The 20,719-nt window shown below is 34.7% G+C and overlaps 1 protein-coding gene across 1 annotated transcript in view; it reads right to left on the bottom strand.

The window, feature by feature from the left end:
* Positions 1-705: 705 nt before the first annotated feature.
* LOC107440693 (Kynurenine 3-monooxygenase cn) overlaps positions 706-20,719 on the bottom strand; it is a 36,990-nt gene continuing 16,976 nt past the window's right edge. Inside the window, exons 4-14 of the mRNA XM_043043475.2 lie at positions 18,739-18,787; positions 16,265-16,352; positions 13,750-13,918; positions 10,936-11,129; positions 9,626-9,683; positions 7,601-7,690; positions 4,858-4,915; positions 4,696-4,778; positions 2,519-2,620; positions 1,004-1,063; positions 706-906 (exon numbers count right to left, since the gene is read on the bottom strand). Of these exons, the coding sequence (XP_042899409.1) occupies positions 826-906; positions 1,004-1,063; positions 2,519-2,620; positions 4,696-4,778; positions 4,858-4,915; positions 7,601-7,690; positions 9,626-9,683; positions 10,936-11,129; positions 13,750-13,918; positions 16,265-16,352; positions 18,739-18,787 (1,032 nt within the window). The 3' untranslated portion in view covers positions 706-825. The remainder of the gene's footprint in view (positions 907-1,003; positions 1,064-2,518; positions 2,621-4,695; positions 4,779-4,857; positions 4,916-7,600; positions 7,691-9,625; positions 9,684-10,935; positions 11,130-13,749; positions 13,919-16,264; positions 16,353-18,738; positions 18,788-20,719) is intronic.

Genomic DNA, 20,719 nt, shown 5'->3' with positions numbered 1-20,719 from the left:
GATCTGAAGTACTTGTGATCTCTTGATCATTTTGTAATGGCTAATACAACAACAAAAAATTCTTTTGTCAAAGACATGTTTTATCGTGTAAAGCCTTTGAAAATTATAATAGCGTTTTGTTAATGTATATAGTGCTTAAAAATATTTTTTGAGTGCTTAACAGGTGCTTATTTTTGTTGAAAGATTTGACTTCACACCCTGAATGAGTTGCACCTGCTTTGATTTAGTTTTGAACAAGAATTTTGGTGAAAAGTGCTTTGTATTCTGTGCTGAAGTCACACAAGCAGTTCCATGCTGCTTTAGTATGAAGAGCCTGAGGGGTTTTTTGAAACTTATAAAGCGGTATGATTAATTGGCGATCGCAATGCTCGAATACGCCATCTAGGGTGAGACCCGTTTCATGCCTTTGGCCATTCCCTGTCCTCTTTCCAGTTGTATAGGAATGTACTACAATATTTTCCCCTTTCTTAATATTTTTCCTTTTTATGTAATAAAAATATTTTTTAAAATTTCCATGATACTTTCCTTTAGAACTAAGTGTAATGTTGTTTTTAGTTCCATATAATTTTAAAAATCAAGAGATTTTAACCTAGTTGAAAATCAAGACAGAAACTAACGTACTTCCTTACTCTATGACTCTCCACACGCTAATGGCGAATGCATTTTTGGACTTCTCCTCGGAATTTCCCTATTTACTTATTTAAATAAGCAAATACAACAATTTTATTAAACATTAGCTTTTGTACAAAATATGTATTATAAATGTTATTTATAATTTCATTAAAAAAAGAAGCTCTCTTTTGGAATAAGGCTATTCTTAGCTGATCAAAGTGTTATTCTTGTGAACATACCAATTAAAATCGAGAATAAAAGTATTCCTGTGGCCCACAAAAATGTCGCCAGTATCTAAGAGGGAGAGAGAGAGAAAAAAATTATTATAATTGAAGAAAAATAATGAAATAAGTTAGTGACATTATTTTTTTTTTTATATAAAGATTCTCACCTTGTCTTGCATGTGTTTTCTATAAATGCAGTGAGAATAGCGCAGCTTTGAAAATGTAACCTATAATGAAAAGAGAGAAAAAATCCGGATAAAACAGTATTTTATTATGGATGGGCGCCTCCATTTCTCGAGGAGAAATAGATTGGCTTTGATATAAAACAAATAGGCATTCATTATTGCCAACTCTACTGGTTTAATGAAAATTCTCCTGGTTTTTGTACATTTTAGAAAATTACCTAAAATTATTTTTATGAGGAAAAAAAAAACATCCCTATTGAAATCAAATTTATTGCTTAATTATTGCTGATACCTACAATATAGCAGACCGTTTATTTTTATTAGAGTGATTTAAGTTTTTGTATTTTGATGACAGTAAAAATTCCTTATATATAATATATTGTTATAAAATTTATTTCGTTTTTTTTCTACCCATGTTGGAAATGACGCATTTAATGCCCATCCTATGGGCATTAAATGTTTGATGATACAGAAATGAACAACCAATAAAATGACTAAATTTCATTACAACTTACATTAATTTATGCTTAATGACTGACTCAAACTGATGGTTCAACCCAAATAATTTTTTTAACGCGACCCAACACCATAGAGCTTCCCGAAACACACCAAGCTGTTGTAATTTACTCTGCTTCATAAAATTTTTTAAGTGCAATATGAACACTGTCATATTAATAAATTAAACAGTTCAATCAAACAGATACTTATTTTGTCAACTATTTTTTGTAGGAAAAAGAGGTAGGTGAAGCTTTTTACCTTATTTCTCTCACCACATTCAAGTAATACAGATTACACAAAATGAACGAAAATAGCCAGTCCTTAAAAACCTTTTTGGTAAGTTCAGTTTTCGAGCTATTTCTTTAAATAGCTTTCATCTCACCTAATTAAAAAGACAAAAGTGTATTTACTGTTCTCAAAATTGCGCAATTAAGACAGAAATTCATTGGCTCTTCAACTGTGCTTTGGGTTTCATCTCGTTGTTTCCAATGTTTAGTTCAAAATGTTTAGCTGATCGGGATAGTAGTGGCAGGGCACTGAACTCACGATCGTGAGAACGGGAGTTCCAATCCAGCCTGCCTAAGATCTACATTGTAGTAACTGGTGCACGTTAAATCTGTCGGGTCACAAAGTCCACCATGTTGCCATAACAAATTATACCTTTGATTGTACTGAATGGAAGATTAATCGTTCTCTGGTTTAGGTCAAAATTACGATCTGTGGATGTGTTCGTCCTATGAACGGGTGTGTGCAGAAGTAGAATTCGTGACCATAGATGGCGCCACTGGAAAATAACAACAATCGCACCTCTTGTCTTAATGGCTTACGACAACAACAAAATGTTGATCTTCTCAAAGCATACCTTAAATTCATTTGCAAAATGACCTCATCCCCCCCCCCCCNCACCTCCCCCCCACTTCATTTCTAAAAGACAGGCGTGACAAAATCTCTGAATTTATTGAGTCCCAATGTCTTTCTAGCGTTAAGAGACTAACTTACCATTGTGTACAAAGGAATCCAAGATTTTGGAAAAAGTTTGTTCAATGCATTATCCAATTTCTTCCTTAGTAAAAATTTTTTCGAAGTCACCAAGTGTCTCATCTGAAAGTATTAAAAGTTTTTATAATATTTTTTAAAAATTTATATCATTTTAAAATTTTTCTCTGTTTAAAAGTGCAGAACAAGTGAACAGAGACATATTGCCTTTTATATTAATGATTGATATTCCTCTTTTTACCAATTTTTTTTCCTTCTTAGTTATGTTTAGCACATCTTGATACATATTCGCGATCGCAGCGGTTGAGTAAGCCATCTAGGGAGAAGACCGGTTCAATGTTTTGAATTTTCCCTTTTTTCCTCCTAGTTGTACAGGAAACGAATACGATGTAACTATATGATATTTTCTCCTTTCTTAATATTTTCATATTTACTTGTCAAAATTTTTTTTAATAATTTCCACGACGCTTTCTTTTAGAGCTACGTTTAATGTAGTTTTCAGTTCCACACAGTTTCCTATCTAAGAAGTTTTTAATCTATTTGACAATCAAGATAGGAACTTATGTACTTTAAAGTAAAATTCAGTGATAATTTCCAACTTATACCTCTATTTGAACAAAAAAATAATTTATTGAGCATATTTAAATATTTAGTTCTTTTATATACGCTGTGTCAGTTGTAGTTAATTTACGTCGCACTAGAGCTACACAATGGGTTATTGGCGACGGTCTGGGAAATATCCCTGAGGATGATCCGAAGACATGCCATCACAATTTTGATCCTCTGCAGAGTGGATTTCACCCCCGTTTCGGAAGCCCAACGACCTGCACGCGAAGTCGAGCACTTTACGGTAGTACAGTTTAACGAGCGTATACCGCACACCCTCGGTCCCTACGCAGACTGATCCAAGTGGTCACCCACCCGCACATTGATCGCAGCCAGTGATGCTGACTTCGGTGATCTGCTGGGAGCCGTGTCGTATGGACAGTCTACACAGACAATTAGAGTAAAAATATTTTTAAAAAAACTTTAGTAAGAGAATTTTTTTTCTTTCAATATTTAAATTTTTTTCAGTTTTTTCATACAAAGAAAAATTTTGAAAATTAATCTAGGACACATTATATGTTAATTCGTTTAATGAAATTCGAAGATATATACTAATAAAAATATGTGAAACGAAACATTTATAAAAAAGGAAGTTTGGTGTAATAAACTTCGAAACAAGATTCGAGGCAAAGTCCTACCTCTCAATCTTTGTCCTAAATTTTCAGTTTCTTTACAAAATATTTACCTATGGATGGTGTTTTCAATATAAATGTAAACAACAACAATCTCGAACTCTTGAACTGCTCTACTTCCGGTTAGGAAGTATACAGCTGTTTACTACAGCTTATGCTGCGAGGCGATATTTTTAAACAGATAATTCTATTTTTAATTAACAAAACAATTTATATGATTTCTGAACTCAAATCTGTCGTATTCCATACGATACTAGATATGAATTCTAATGAGTTTGAAGTGAAAATTTGTTTTAGTTATTTATAGATGTATTGTTAAAAAAGGTGACATAATTGCTAGATTAAGAAAGAATTTTTTTTTTTTTTTAGCAGTCCTGATTTAGCCTCATTTCTGTTTGTTCTTGTTGCAAGCCGCGTGCACGATCATACGTTAGTGTTAGCATATTGTTTGAGCAACGAGATTAGGTTCGTTTTACTAATTATCATTCAGGTTTAAATTTTGAAGTTGTTATATTGTTAACAAGGTAAAAAGTGTTTTATAACAATATGACCGTGCAAGGAATAAAATATAAGTATACCATTTTTTAACAAGGCATTGGAAAAAAAATATTAAAAAAAAGAGTTTTGATAAAATTACTTCTACCCTGTATGTTATCCAGTAGACAGCTAATTGTCTGCAAATCATTATTTAACAATATGATCATGCAAAGAATAAAATATAAGTATAAAATTTTTTAACAGGGAATTGTAAAAAAATACTAAAAAAAAGGAGTTAATAAAATTACTTCATAAACTTATTTTGAAATATTTTTGATATTAAGCATAAAATTTACTGATTGCCAGAACGGAATGATTTTTATTAAGAATGTTTTACAAACATGATTTCTCCCCCCCCCTCAAAAAAAAGAAAATTTAAAAACCCTGACTATACAACGTAATTACCTCCACATAGTTGTACATAGCTAAATCACATATTGATTCTGCGTCTTGATGTCGTCTTTCCGAAAACAAAGGAAGGACATTTTCTGCAAGAATAAAAAAAATTTAAACTCAAGCTAAGAAATTTGTTTACATAATTAAAAAAATATAATAATAATTTCTTACTGGGTTCATAGCTATAAGCTTCCAGCAGTTCAGCCAGTATTTCGCAATCTTCAAATCCCTAATTTTCAGAAATAAATGAAAAGAATTTTCAAAAAAGCTTTTGAATTACCATATTTATTCAATGCACACTAAAATTATTGATTAATGGTAGTGATAATCGAGAAAAATGCCTGTAAACATCATCCCTATTTTTTTTGCCAATGTCAGAATTTAAATACAGTACAGAACCCGTTATCCGGAATTCAGAAAACCAAAAAACCGGAACGAAATTCGATAAATTTTCCTGCAATTTAAAAAAAAAAAAATTTCCTCATAAGATTTTAGGATTTTTCTTTCTTTTTTGAAAGATGTTTACCTTACCATCATTTCAGGAATAATTATTAGTGTATTACCTCATCGTTTTTTCTTATTTTTAAGATTATTTCCAAACATTTTTTTTTAGTTGGGTTTAACACTAAAAAAANATATTATGTCTTTGTGCTAGAACATTGTGTTCATTGGCGAGCGAGCGCAGCGAGCCATGGTTCACGGCGTGAACCACATAGGATTACGTAGCAATTCTCGAGGGTTGGCGAGCGTTAGCGAGCAGGGGGCGGAGCCTTCTAGTTTATTTTATTTTATAACCGACGTTGAACAGATTCTAAATTTGAGAATATCAATGTTCAACCTTGTAATTTTGAATCCAATCTAGAAGACAAGGGAATTCCTGTATCAAGCATTCCTTTTAGGAGGAATCAAATGGAAGGGATCAAATAAACCCCCGATCGGTTTTCCCAATTAACAAACCTGGGAAATTATTGTGCAATTTAGCACAGTTTTATTTAGTCGCTTTACTCCGCTGCAAGTTAAGAAAAGACCATTGCGGAATAGGATTTAAAGTAGATTCATCCTCGACAGTATAAAGTTCTTTTATTTCGTTATCAAATTATACAAATATGCTTTCTAAATGCGAACAAAAAGACATATTCACTGTTAAAAATTCCGAACTTCGTTCCACCAAAAATTGGTATTCATTTGCTGAATACATAAAATCGAGCTCAATTTCACCATATTTTGGTATTTACACTAGCTTCAAATATCAGTAGAACAAAATACCTTATTTTCATTCTTTCTTCTTTTTTTTCTTTTATGAAACCAGAGAAAGGTTGCACCTTAATTTAGTATTTTTAAAGAACCCAAATGCTGGCCAAATTTGCAATTAACCGCAAGTAGGTTATTTAATGACATGCCTCTAACCATTGTACACCGCCGACCAAATCAAAAAGGCAACATAAAAAAAATTAAATTTAATGCGAATAAAACATTTACCAACCTATATAAGTGAATACTATACAACATGCATTAGTCGTCTCGATACACCGAGACCGAGTTGTAAAGAAAACATGGCGTCGTAAAGAAATATCGTTCAGTTTACAGTCGCCGTCAAAGTTTTGTGTCTTTTACCAAATTTTGAAGCAGTCAGTTGCTCCATGGAAGTGTTTTTCGATCATGTTTCACAATTTATGGTGTAACTAAAATAAAATAATCCTTCATTTAACCAAACTTTGGGATAAAAAGAAACTTTGCACCACTGGTTAAAGTTTTACCGAGTCTTTTTACAGTGTATTTTTTAGATATCATTTCAATTAATTGTTATTACGTATTAATTGATTACTGTTGTTAATAACTGTTGTTATTATTATTCATAAGAAAGCAGGCAGAACGTCGTTTTAAGAGTTTGGCTATGTAATATACGCTCGCGTTGAGACATTGGCATCCATTTTGGCGTGCATTTCTGGTTTTTTCTCAACTTACAACAGAGTGTGGACGTAGGTATGACAGGCAGCCCAATGCAGTTGAAAAACGCAGCCAGAACAAGAGGTCTAAATGTTATACGTTAAGTTGGGTGTTTTCGTTTGGTTTAGTTTTTATTCTCAAGTTTGTGGCAGGTCATTTCTCTCATTCCAGACTGAGATCCCCACCCAAGTCAAAATTCTCGATGGTCCCATCACAAAATTTTGTTGGGTTTCAGCGCGATTCATGATGGTCCGACATCATTTGATGGTCACAATCATCCACCATTTTCCGTTCTACGCACATGGTGTTTGATGTATGCCTACAAACTTCCGTCATTCCACGATGGAAAATGTTTCTTTAATACCATGATCGCTAACTATCAAGATAATTTGATTCTTATGAACCAACAATTCATGATGATCCGTGGTGATTCCAACTATACATTTCCACGATGGTTTAATGGGAATTCATGTTGGTTATCAGTGTACCATCAAAATAATTGAGGTTTTTTTTATGCTTAACCATCATAAATCAGACGGAATTCCTACATTGAGATGATGGTGGTTCATGATCGTTCCAACATTTGATTTCTGAGATACTATGATGGAAATTCGTGATGGTTCAACATGATCAAACCATCAAAACAAGTTGATATTCTTACATTGGACCATCGTAAATCAGTCCGAATTCCTACATTGGGGTGATGGTTACTTATGTTGGTTACCATCAAAAAATATAATGGTTCATGATGGAATTATTGATGGTTACCATCAAGATTATGTTGGTCCCTCAATGGAAAACCATCGAAAATTTTGACTTTTGCTGCCATCGTTTATTAACAGTGGCATTTCTTAGGTCATGCACAAACACTGGGGGTCATTTACTTTGTAAGGGAATGTATTTCAAGGAGAAAAACAGGTCATGATTTTCTTGTTAAGGCGATGTGATTTAGATAAATGAAACTTACCGCATTCATTCCTTGACCATAAAATGGCACCATAGCGTGAGCAGCATCACCTAAAATCAGAGCTCTGTCCTCAACGTGATAAGGATTGCACTATAAAATAATGTTTACACACGTGAGTTCATTTGAGATATTTCATTGCTTCCAGTAATAATTCTATCACTTTTTGGAGGAAGATAATAGAACTCATCAGTTAACTGAATTGTATATTTCTAACATATTGAGTTATACACCTGCTTTTCAACATATTTTTTTACTGTCCGTAAAATTTATGTTTTTTATTGCCTTTTTTACAGCATTCACTAGGTATTTTATTTAATTTACTTTATAACCAGTATCGAACAGGTAACCCTATTCTGAGTTTACCATTATCACTGTTCAATTCCGTAACCTTGTGATTTTGAACCAAATCTAGAAGACAAATAAACTCCTGGATCAACCACTGGGGCAAACTAGGCTTCTTGGAGGACTTTTTGATGGAATTTATCAGCATTTGTTTTACATGAAAAGAAAACCCACCAAGGCCTCCCATAATTCACTCGATGGTGATAGGGTTCTAACCCATAATCCGTCTATCAGTGAGGATATCTTATATCAGAACTGCAGTCAGTGCGAACCGAGGGTAGAATTCATATCAACCAGCCAACTTTGAGCCTTGATCTCCTGATTGTGACTTAAGTGTCCTATCCTAGAACCAGAGCGACTCATTAATTAGGTATAGCAAATAATATCCAATAAAATGCACTAAAAATAAAACTGAATATCTTACAGAGTCATTGTCTCTATCTGAAAAATATATTACTGGCTTTTTTGAAGGAAAAAAAATCCAGCACATGTTATGAACTACATTTTAAAAAACTGGTGCATATTCATTGCCATAAGAATTAGCGCTTCTAGAAAAAATTGTCAGAATGAGACGAAACTTTACAAATGCAAGAGCAGCGTTGATATAAATAAGTGATTAAAAAAAATCAAAGCAAAATGATCATTTATTGAAGGAAAAAATTCAAATGAATGGATGTACCCCGCTTGGGCCATGTCTAGCGCGAATGCAGGAGGCGATACAATCGGGCATATAAGCATACCAGTCCCTTATGATGTGCGGTGGCATCTCTTTTCACAGCTATTGTTGCTGCAAAAAAACACTGCTAAATCAAATAAACTCGAAATTGCCGACTTTAGTGGTCTCAGATATGCATGTTCGTCGATCGAGCTTGGAAAAGAGTTGACCAGGGAAGTGTGGTAATGTGACTGAGGCTTTCCTGTGACGCACTTGCTGTGCATTTGAAAAATAGTTCCCGAGAGTCCTTCCATAAGTGGTAACACACGTGACTGAAGTATGTCACGTATGAACCACTGAGCTCTCGTGGCATCGTGGATCAATATTAGGGATGATCATGCGTCGTATGCGATGGCACTCTAAATCATCACACCATAGGCAGAGTTGAGGAGTTCACCCCGAACCCTCCACACTCGTACAGGATGATCACCATTTCCCAAATTAAATCAGGATTCATTAAGACGAACTGATTCTATTCAACTGCTGTCCAATCGTTGAGAGTGACGCTATTTCAAACAGTGGCAACTGTGGGTGAATGTCACGCTGCTGTTTAACAACTTCTGCAGCTGTTTTTTTATTATTATTACCGTCGTTGAACAGCCGACACAATTTTCTGGGTTTACGACTACTAATGTTTAATTCCGTAGTCTTGAAATTTTGAACCCAATCCAGAAGACAAGGGAACTCCTGGATCGAGTATTGGGAGAAATTTGTCTTCGTGGAGAACTTTTCGATGGAAGTAACGCGCATTTGCGTGACATGGAGAGGAAGACGACGAGAACCTCCCACTGTTAGACTGACAGCAAGGGGACTCCAACCCATGATCTGTCTTTTCTGGTGCTTTTTTCAGTGTCTAAAAGGTGTTTATTTATTTGTTAAAGAAAACCTACGTATTCCAAGAAATGTCATTAAATAAATTGTATATAAAATTTCAATAAAATATCATTTGTCAGAAGAAGTGGATTTACCTTTATCGAAACTAATGCAGATGGAGGTGTTTTGAAAAAATCCTCAATCAATTTCTCCCTGAAAATATAATTTACAACAAAAGTATTTACTGAGAGCTTTTTTAATGCTGGCAGATTATATAATTAGGATAAATTGAATCAGAAACAAAAGGGAAATGAAATCCGTTGCGCGTCAAAATCACATCGTTGATTTTCCTCGCTGGTAAATGATATCGGCGCAGAATATCATGCAATATTGAAAGTATATCTTATACAAAAACTTTTAATTTGTACTCACACCCGTACAAAAGTATCTTCCATCAGTTTTACCTTATACTCATGTTAGAAGGGAAAATTCTGTGATAACTTGTAAAGAATAGAGGGCAGAACAGTTTTATTTTTGTTTAATTTTCTTTTTAATACTGTGCAGGGGGGAGGTTTAAAGCAATGAAATTACTATGAGTGCCACCTTTAGTTTGAACTAATATTAATATTATAATCATATTATTATTATTTTTTAATGGCGGACACTTGGGGGTTGTCCCATTGGCCACAGAAATGCCAGAACTGCTACTCTCTTCTCGTTACCCAGTGGGCAGAAGTGGAGAAGCCACGGCTGTGGAGCAGCGCCGCCCACGTCACACAACCACAAACCCGTTTATAGGGCGGATCACATTCACAGAGAGAAAGAAACATCCATGCCCTGAGCAGGATTCGAACCCGCGACCAGTGGCTCCTCAGTCAGGCACGCTAACCACTCGGCCACCAGGTCAGCAAATTTTGTTTGTAACATTTAATATTTTACATAATTCGTCGAATTTCAAGTTGAATTTACATAATGGATTTTGTTTTTGTTGCTGTAGTTCATTTACGTCGCACTAGAGCTGCACAATGGGCTATTTTCGACGGTCTAGGAAACATCCCTGAGGATGATCCGAAGACACGCCATCACAATTTTGATCCTCTGCAGAGGGGATGGCTCCCCTGCTTCGGTAGCCCGACGAAGTCGAGCACTTTACGGTAGAACAGTTTCACGAGGACCCATACCGCACACCCCCGATCCCTACGCAGACTGATCCAAGTGGTCACCCACCCGCACACTGACCACAGCCAGTGATACTTGACTTCGGTGATCTGCTGAGAACCGTGTCTTAACGATCAGTCCACTACGGAATTTACATGATGGATAAAATTTCAACTTTTCAAAACGACACAAAACTTCTAAGTATAATTTTTATCTACAAATCAGTGTAAAAAAAGAAAGATGAAAAGAATAATGAAATCAATTGACTGTTAATGAAACAAAAAAGATTATTAAAAATAAAACTTACCTTCCGATGAGAGGTATGGCATCTGAGAAATTTGTTTTAAAGAATTGGATGAGGTTGTCAGGCGTCTTGATGGATTCGAATATTTCAAATGGCATGAAGAGCGTGACAGTGTAGGTCTTGTCTTGATTGGGCAGAGCAATCATCATGAAAGTGTGCCTGGGCCATATGTGAAGGTAGTTCTTTTCCATGGCAAACTAAAAATGATCATCTCCCATCAAACATAAATGTTTTTCTAACATTCCTAACTATTTTTGTCCCATCTCTAGAGCCACTCTACCCCTTCTTTTGTTTTTTTTTTTAAAAAAAGCTCATTTTTTGTGATTAAATTTTTTCAATATGTGAAAAGTAGCTCCACCACTGTTCTTGTTGTTTCTAATGCGACTTCCCACACTAGCAAGCCTGCCTGGTGAAACCGAGCCAATTTAAGGCAGAGGGTGCGTTTCTTGTTTTTCAGTGGCGCCATCTATGGCCAAGAATTCGTCTTCAGACACACACACGTCACAGCCCGTTTTATAGGACGGACCCATTCATACATCCATTCATTCATGCACAGATCGTAATTTTGACCTGAATCAGAGAACGATCGATCACCAATCCAGTATCTCCAGACGTATTGATTTGTTATGGGAACATGGAGGCAATTGCGACTCGACAGATTTATCGTGCATCAGTCACCATTCACTACTTCCGCCGGCGGGGTTCGAACCCACAAACTCTCGGACATGGGCCAAGCGCCCTACCGACCAGGCTATCCCGGTCCACTTCACCACTGATTCAATATTATGTATATATTATATTAAATATACATATGTATTATTAACATATGTATATGTGAGTGTGTGTGTTAAATTGGTGGTTGCTGACTGCCACCGGTGAATGCTGGCAATCACATACTCCCTTTGGTAAATGTCCTAAATATATACTAGGTTTAATTAAGTGCCACTGCCCGGTACACATTTGCCCGGCACGCCCTACATCAATGTATCTTTTTAAGGTCAAGTGCCACTGCTCGGTATACATTTAACCGGTACTCCCGAACACTGATGTTTCACCTAATCTATCCTCAGCAGATATTAAAATATCGAATAAATATAATAATATCAACGAATAAATTAATATCAAATCTAATATAACAAATATTTCGGACATTCACTAAAGCGACTATGTGATTGTTCACATTCACCGGTGAAAGTCTCTTTGAGAGAAACTAACTATTTAACAGACGCTTTGGAGTTCTGGACCCTTGTTTTTGATTTGGATTACGGGCCTTTTTTTGAATGGCACAACCTTACAATCAATTGGGTAACTATTTTTCCCATGGCAGAAAGTCTTGGGAGAAAAAAACTTTTAAAAGGTACCTCAATAACATTACACTTTTCTAAAAAAATTGAAGAATATTTTAATTTTATTGCGTGCGTATAATAAAATTTTTTTGTTATTAATACGCATAATAAAAATTTAAGTAATACGTATAATAAAAATACGCATAATAATTTTTTTTATTAATACGTATAAGAAAAATACGTATAATAATTTTTTTTATTAATACGTATAATAAAAATACGTATAATAAATTTTTTTATTAATACGTATAATAAAAATTTAATCAATAGTTCTAGGAACGCTGAAAAATTTCGACATAGCGAGTTTTAGAGATAACAAATTCAGAACTAAATATGTTCTAAAAAGTAAAAAAAATATATATATTCAAAAATATTACTCTAAGAGTCTTGGAAACATAAGAATAACTACCAATAAATCTGTATGAAATGTTAGTTGACTATAAGTAAAAATATAACAATGATAATTTAAAAGTAAGACACGAACAATTATGCATTATATAGAAAGGAATTGGTTCACAATGAACTTAAATGGTGATTCTTCAGAAAAAATTCCTTTTCTATTTCGAAAAAATTTCGACATAACAAGGTTTTGAAAAAGAATCACTTCGACATAGGAATTAAAAATAACATTAAGTGGATATATAGATGGTGTTTTCAATATAAATGTAAACAATAACAATCTTGAGCTCAATACCTGTTCTAGTTCCGGTTAGAAAGTTTGCTACTGTTTACTACAGCTTATTTTGCGAGGCGATATTTTCAAACGGATAATTTTGTTTTCAATAAAAGAAATAAATTAAATAGTTTCTGAGCTCAAATCTGCCGTATTTCATAATATATTAATGTTATTAAGTGATTTTGGTAAGTTTAAAGTGAACATTTGTTTTAGTTACTTACAGATATATTGTTAAAAGAGGTGACATGGTTGCTGGATTTTGAATAACTCGCTTTTTTGGCAGTCCTGATTTGGCCTCTTTCAATTTGTTTATCACTGCTTGTTCTTGTTGCAAGCTGTGCACCATCTTACGTTATTGTTAGCACCATTAGCATTGTAAACATAAGTATTGTTGGCATTCTAAACACAAGTAATAAGTAATCAGATACCACGTTTGCAAGAATCTCAAAACACAATGAACACGCTGTGAGCCAAATGGCTTTTAAATACAACGGAATCAGTAACCCGGAAGTATAGGCGGTATGGAGCTTGCAGCGCTCCCTAGTGTAGAAAACACCCTCCATTGTGCGAAGGGGGAAAATATTTTTTTGACACAACAAGGTTTTCAAGATTTCGAGAGTACACTGTATGAAATTTTCCAAAGGAAATTGTCTTTGTTAGATATCCTATGTTTATGAATCCGAAGTTTTCTAAGGGGTTATTGAGTTTCTCTATTGTTGAGAGAAGGGAAGTTTTTATGACATTCCCTCCATTTCTTTAATATTATTATAAGTGAGGTTATATAGACGTTCTTACTTCGCCTGATTCTGTCGCAGGTATGCAGAGTTCCAAATACCCATGCTCGATGTAATGTTGACTGTAGTTGAAGCGAGGCATTTTCAACATTTGTCGTCGGACAGATGAGTATGCTCCGTCGCATCCTATCAGCAAATCAGTTTTGTCTTCTCGCACGCCTCCATCAGGGCTATAAAAATAATTCGAATCTCTTTTCAGGCTGAACTAATACAGTTTTTCCACTTAACCCCCTGATTGATGTTTCATTCTAATTTAAAATTAGAATGAAACATCAATAACATTTTATAAAATAAAATTATTTTCGCTTGAGCTGCACATCTCTGAGGATGATCCGAAGACCTGTGTTAGGTTTTGTATTCTCTTATTTCCGCAGACATACACAGACGAACGATAAACAGAAACATTAATAACAAGGAAAAGACGTTTGGGTTGCCTAGCAACCAGCCAAAGTTGTAGTTATTATATTTACAAGAGTTAGCAGACGATTTAAAACAATTATTTAAACTAACTGTTTTATTGATGACGAAACAACCTGTGCAAAGGCAAAAAATATGTAGTAAGAACTTCCCCCGCCGCTAAGTCTGAGGCCGTCTGCTGCTATGGAAACAAGAATAGCGCATTTCAGGTAGGGTAGCTTATCTTCACTCTAGGGCTAACACAATAGACCTTTCTCTCACAGATCCAATGTACTAAACAGTGACTCCACTTGAAATAGTTATATCTCGTTACCATAGTCCCCACCACGGGTCCTGACGAATGGCTAGGGGAGTTCTTACTTTAGACAAACTATACATAGGGGGAGAAGTCTAGCTTATATTGACACAATGTAAACCTGCCTCCCAAGGTTAAACAGAACATAATACACAAGTTCTAAGTTGAAATGTTAATTTTTTTATAGGTAAAAAATATTTAATTTACCATCAGTTTACTATCCCAAGTTATCTTATTAAAAAAAGTTAAATAATAGTCTTTGTACATGTTCACATCTTCATAATCTGAAAAATCATCTGCACTACTTTCACTTTTGATCGCGAACGCCATTTTTTTTTACTCTTTTTTACATGTAAATTCACCAACCATCTTATTAACAACTGTCAATAATACACGTCTGCAGTCCCACAAATAGTAAAACTCCCAAACAAACATTGGCAAACTGGCCAATCACAGCAGATTATTATTATTTTTTGTTTTGCTTCCGACCGATTAAAAACGGGATGAAACAAAACGTATTGACAAATTCTACTATACCCGAGTTTACTCGGGATAATAAATATTTGCAATATATACATATCCGAGTTAACTCGGGATAGTAAATATTTGCAATATATACATATCCGAGTTAACTCGGAATAGTAAATATTTGCAATATATACATATCCGAGTTAACTCGGGATAGTAAATATTTGCAATATATACATACCCGAGTTAACTCGGGATTATCGGGGAAGAGGTTAAACCAGCATTCTCAGAATACCTTTTTTATTTCTATACGGTATTCAACGAGATGTGTCGATTACTAAATCATTTGTTATTCAATTCATGGGATAATGAAACATTTTAGCTGCGAACTAATTTATTTCTTCTACATTTCTTTATCAAATGGTTCGTTACTTATTTTATTTATCGAGTAGAATTAAAACAGAAAATTTCCTCAACAGCCCTGCGTGTTACAGGCATTGGGTTCACGAAGGTTAAGTATCCACAATGTGGTCAGAATTGCGCACAGACAGCCTTTACTTTCCAGGCAAACAGGTGGACTTCAAACCACCACCGAGGATCGAACCCCAGTTTCTCACAGCAGTTACCCATTGATCTATTGCAGCTGATTGACTGGAACAATTAAGTATTAAGTCATTAAATCTGCAATATATTTGTGAAAAAAATTAACATATTTTAAAAATATATTAGTAATTTTTTTTTATTGAAGCTAATGTATTACACACTTATTGATGATTCGGTCAAATTCGAAATTTCATTCGGCAATAAAGGGAATTTCCCTCCTACCACAAGCATAAGTTCGTGTCTGGCATAATTTAAAGCTTGGGGAAGTATAGTTTGTCCACAGAACGGACTCCCCTCGTTATGGAAACAAGAAATAACGCATTTTAAAGAGGGGAGCTTCTTTCTCCCCTTACTTCCCCTCCTTCATTGACCCGAACCAAACTCTGTTTTAAATAATGACCCAACACCCCTGTCTAAAATGGTTAAACCTCCTCGTAACCAGAGTGACCGCTGCTACTCGAGACAAATGGCTATAGGATTTCTTTACATAAACTATATTTACGTTTAAGATGAAATAAACAATGAGTAATTTTAAAAGCAAAAATGCAAGAAATTCGATAGGTGATAATAAAACATTTAATAACAATTACACTTTTAATATTTGTTTTTTCGGCAAAAATCTTAGTCTTGGAAGAAACACTTTATTGTTATCACTTTCATTGAATGCAGAAAAATAAATATTTGTTTAGAAAGTTAGGTTCAATATGTATCGATTGAATGAAATAACACTTACCCTAGTACTTTGTAACTTCCCTCTTTAAAATTGCAGTCCAAAAATTTTTTCTTGAAAAAAATCTCTACATTTGGATTTTTTTCAGCAGCTGAAAGAACAATTATTTATAATAATAATATTTAACACTTTCACAAAAATTGCAGATTTCCGAAAACAGTTTTAAATGCAGCTTTAATCCTAGAATGAGCTCGACTACTTTTGACTATCATGTTTTTTTTATTTTTATAGTAAATTGGAAGTAAAAATAATTCTATCATTCACACTTGTTAACTAAACATGATGCAAAATAATTTTTTTCCTTCGATTATCACTCAATAAAATAATTATAAAAATGATTTATGTGAAATTACCTTTCGATGCACACGTTGTGAAAAATTATTTCGGATTCGCCTTCAAAATTCCAGATATATGGTGGAATATCCAAAAAGTTATTTTCTATTTTTAAACTATTTCATTTCATAACTGTCGTTGAACGGCCGTCCCAATTTTGAGTTTATGGCAACCAATGTAGCCTCGTCATTTCAAACTCAAACCAGAAGACAAGGGAACTCCTGGGAGAAATTTGCCTTCGTGGACTTTTTAATGGAACTAACCCGCATTTGCCATACATGGTGAGAAAAGCCACGAAAATCTCCTACAGTCAGACTGACGGCAAGGGAATTCTAACCCATGATTCGTCAACCATTGAGGATAATATACGACAGCAACTGCGGTTGGTGCGGAATTCGAATCGACCTGCCATCGCTGGGAATCGAACCCGGTTCACCTGATTGGAAGGCGAACGTTCTATCCCCTAAGCCACCACGGCTCCAGATTATACTATTTTATTTTATTTTATTTTATAACCGTCGTTGAACAGCCAACCCAATTTTTGGATTTACTACTATTAATGTTCAACTCCGTAGCCTTGTAATTTTGAACCCAATCCAGAAGACAAGGGAACTACTGGATCGAGTATTGGGAGAAAGCTGCCTTCGTGGAGGACTTTTTGATGGAGCTAACCCGCATTTGCGTTACATAGAGAGGAAGACCACGAGAACCTCCCACGGTTAGCCTGACGGAAAGGGGACTAACCCATGATCAGTCTACCACTGAGGATATTTAACGTCAGCACTGTGGTCGGTGCAAGCCGGATGCGGAATTCGTATGGACCAGCCATCGCCGGGATCGAACCCCGGCTCACCTCATAGATTGAACTATTGTAAATCGTCATATAATACATAACATAATCATACTTCGTGATAAGTATATGTTGACTTAAACTAGTGTATCCGATTTTTAATAAGCCTTTGTATGGTCTACCATTATTGCTACATCTAAATACGTGAAATTCATTAGACCATAATTTGTGTCTAACTCATATTGTAAAAGCAAGGTATTTCTGTTGCCCTTCGAGATTGATAATTTTTTTTAAACATTAGTGATATCATAGCAGCCACACTTTTGAAAAAGTTATAAGTGGTAAGAGGAGTCGCATGGTAGCAAAAAGGATTTTAGGCTCGTATAAATCTTATAATTAAAAATTTTTAAAAAAATCCGTTTTTATTTTTTAATCATTTTTCTGGCAAATTCTATTGCAAGATGTTAACTTTTTAGTTGCAAATCCTTGGAGTAGTAGTGAGTAATTTTATATGGTAATGCCTTTTACTTTTAAAGAAAAGTGGTTTTAATAAAAAAAATTAATAATATGATGATTAGAGGTTTAATAATTTGTTTTAAATGGAAAGTAAATCAATCATAAAATTTGTAAAAACCGTGAAAACGTCTGATGCTTGTGTTGAAACTGAAATTTTATTTAACTTTTTTTTCTAATGATGTTACATTAACATATACTCAGGATAGAGATTTATTCATAAAAAGATATACATTTAGCTCATTATCTAATATTGATTAGGATTTTAAGATCACTTAATTATAGGATTTTAAACATTTTACCTACATTAAAAAATTTGTCATCAAAAATTGTGCTCAAAATTACCGAATTCAGAAATTCTGTATTTTGGACCCTTTTTTATAGGACAAACTTTTTTAGGATTTTCAACATTTTGCCTACATTCAAAACTTTGGCATCAAAGTTTGTCCTCTAAATTACCGAATTCATAAATTCTGTATTTTAGATCATTTTTAACTGGACAAATTTTGGTAGGATTTTCAACATTTTACCTACATTCAAAAATTTATCATCAAAGTTTGTGCTCTAAAATTACCGAATTCAGAAATTATGTATCTTAGACCATTTTCTATTGAACAAACTTTTTTAGGATTTTCAGCATTTAACCTACATTCAAAAATTTGTCATCAAGAACTGTGCTCTAAATTACCAAATTCAGAAATTCTATGTATATAAATACTAAGAAATCTTGATGAGAAAAACACAGGAGAGCCTTTTTTTCCATTCCACATTTCTTGCAGATTACCGTATCCATCAACATACTCTACACGGTTCATAAAATATTGAATGTTTCAGATCTTACCCGTTAGTAGAGTTTCATTTAAAAATCTCCGCCCAACAGAGTAAATACACTGAAAAAAAAGAAGTTATATAAGAAATAGTGAAAATTATAGAAGGGTTATTTATGAAAATTATAGAAGATTTTTCTCCTACAGGGTCAGCAATAAGTGAATCTACGCTTGTTTTTAAAACTGATTTTCGATTGTTTTTCTACTCATCTCTTCCATTCATGTGATAATGAGATACCTGCGAGTGACGTAGTGTGGGTATCTCGATCCTGATTAGTTGTTGAAACGTGGCATTTGTTTACGTCAGCAGCTGTTCCTTCTATTCTATTTCGAGCAAGCCAAGCCCACCAAATACCAGTTCTCTTAAGTAACACAGTCTATATTCTTTTACAAAGATTTCAATTATTTCACTATATATTTACAAAAAGACAGGAACGAAGCCATGTTGGACATAAACGAACTTCTAATGCGCTTTATAACAAATAGCTGTTTTAAAGACAATCTATACATTAAGGATCAAATTCTACTGGCCTGTCAATCATGTACAAAAGGATATAGTTTTGCTCAATGCACAAAATAAAATAAAAAATGGTACATTCTGAATAACTTTTGATATAACAATCAGATTTCACGTACAAAGACTCAATCTTAATTTTTCGAAGGACTGACCTCAAATATGGTAATTCATAAGAGAATACTTATGAGACACGGAAATCCAAAGATAATCCCATGTAAAAGCTAACTTCTCCTAAAAGTTAACTTTTAATAATTACTTTGGGGGGATTTTCTTTTCCTGTTGAGTGATATTTTTTTAATGTGTCTCAGATAATTTCGTAACCGTGGTTTCGTATCTGCAGTCAGTTCCTATCGCCAAATAAAAGATATTTTTTAAATGACATTTTCAGTCTATTTTTTGTCGAAATGCACAAGTTTAAAATGGTTGTCTTTATATCCGTCTTTGAACAGTCGACCCAATTTTGGATTTACGACTACTAATGTTCAATTTCGTAGCCTAGAAATTTTGAAGCAAATCCAGAAGACAAAGGAGCTCCTGGATCAAGTATGGGGCGAAATTTGAATTCGTGGAGAACTTTTTGATCGAACCAAAGTGCATTTGCGATACATGGGGTTCAAAACCACGAAAACCTCCCACGGTTAGCCTGACTGCAAGGGGACTAACCCATGATCCGTCTATCACTGAGGATATTTTACGTCAACACTGTGGTCGGTGCAAGCCGGATGCAGAATTCATATTGATCAGCCATCTCTGGGATTCGACCCCGGTTCACCTCATTGGAAGGGGTACACTCTATCCCCTGAGCCACCGCGGCTCTAAGTGGTTATATAGAGCTGGGGATCGCCTAAATGTTGTGACCTAATGTTAAAATGTTAAAATTGAAAATGTTAACATTGAAATCTCTCTGATTTGTTGAGATAATTTGGATTTATGAAGTTAGTGCTGCAGAGATAGTATCTGCTAATAAAAAATTAAAGTTTATACACACACCGAAGAGCCATTACACCCTCCATCTATAACAATGGGCTCGCCCAGGTTTTCATGGTTCCTTGCCCAGGAACAATGTTTTCATGGGGCACATTAGGACCCATAATCCTCATAGAACAATCCCTGACGTCTGTAAGCTACTTTAATATAGTTGCAGACCAGGTTCACCCTTTCATGGCAACAGTTTTTCCTACGGGGGATGATGTTTACCAACAGGATAATGCACCATGTCATAAGGGTCGAATAGTCGAGGAACATTCCAGTGACTTTCAAGTCCTGCCTTGGCCTCCAAATTCACCTGACCTTAATCCAATAGAGCATTTGTGGTCCTACTTGGAAAACCAAATTCGTGCTGCCACGCTACCCCCTCGCAATGTGAGCCAGTTGGTGAGCGCTTGGAACCAGATACCTCAGACTACCTATCAGCTCCTTGTGGAATCAATGCCACGGCGGGTGCTAGCAGTTTTGAGGGCTAAAGGTGGTCCTACATG

The sequence above is a fragment of the Parasteatoda tepidariorum genome, chromosome 2, assembly GCF_043381705.1.
Source record: "Parasteatoda tepidariorum isolate YZ-2023 chromosome 2, CAS_Ptep_4.0, whole genome shotgun sequence".
Classification (NCBI taxonomy): Eukaryota; Metazoa; Arthropoda; class Arachnida; order Araneae; family Theridiidae; genus Parasteatoda; species Parasteatoda tepidariorum.
This window is presented reverse-complemented; position numbering and strand designations above follow the sequence as displayed.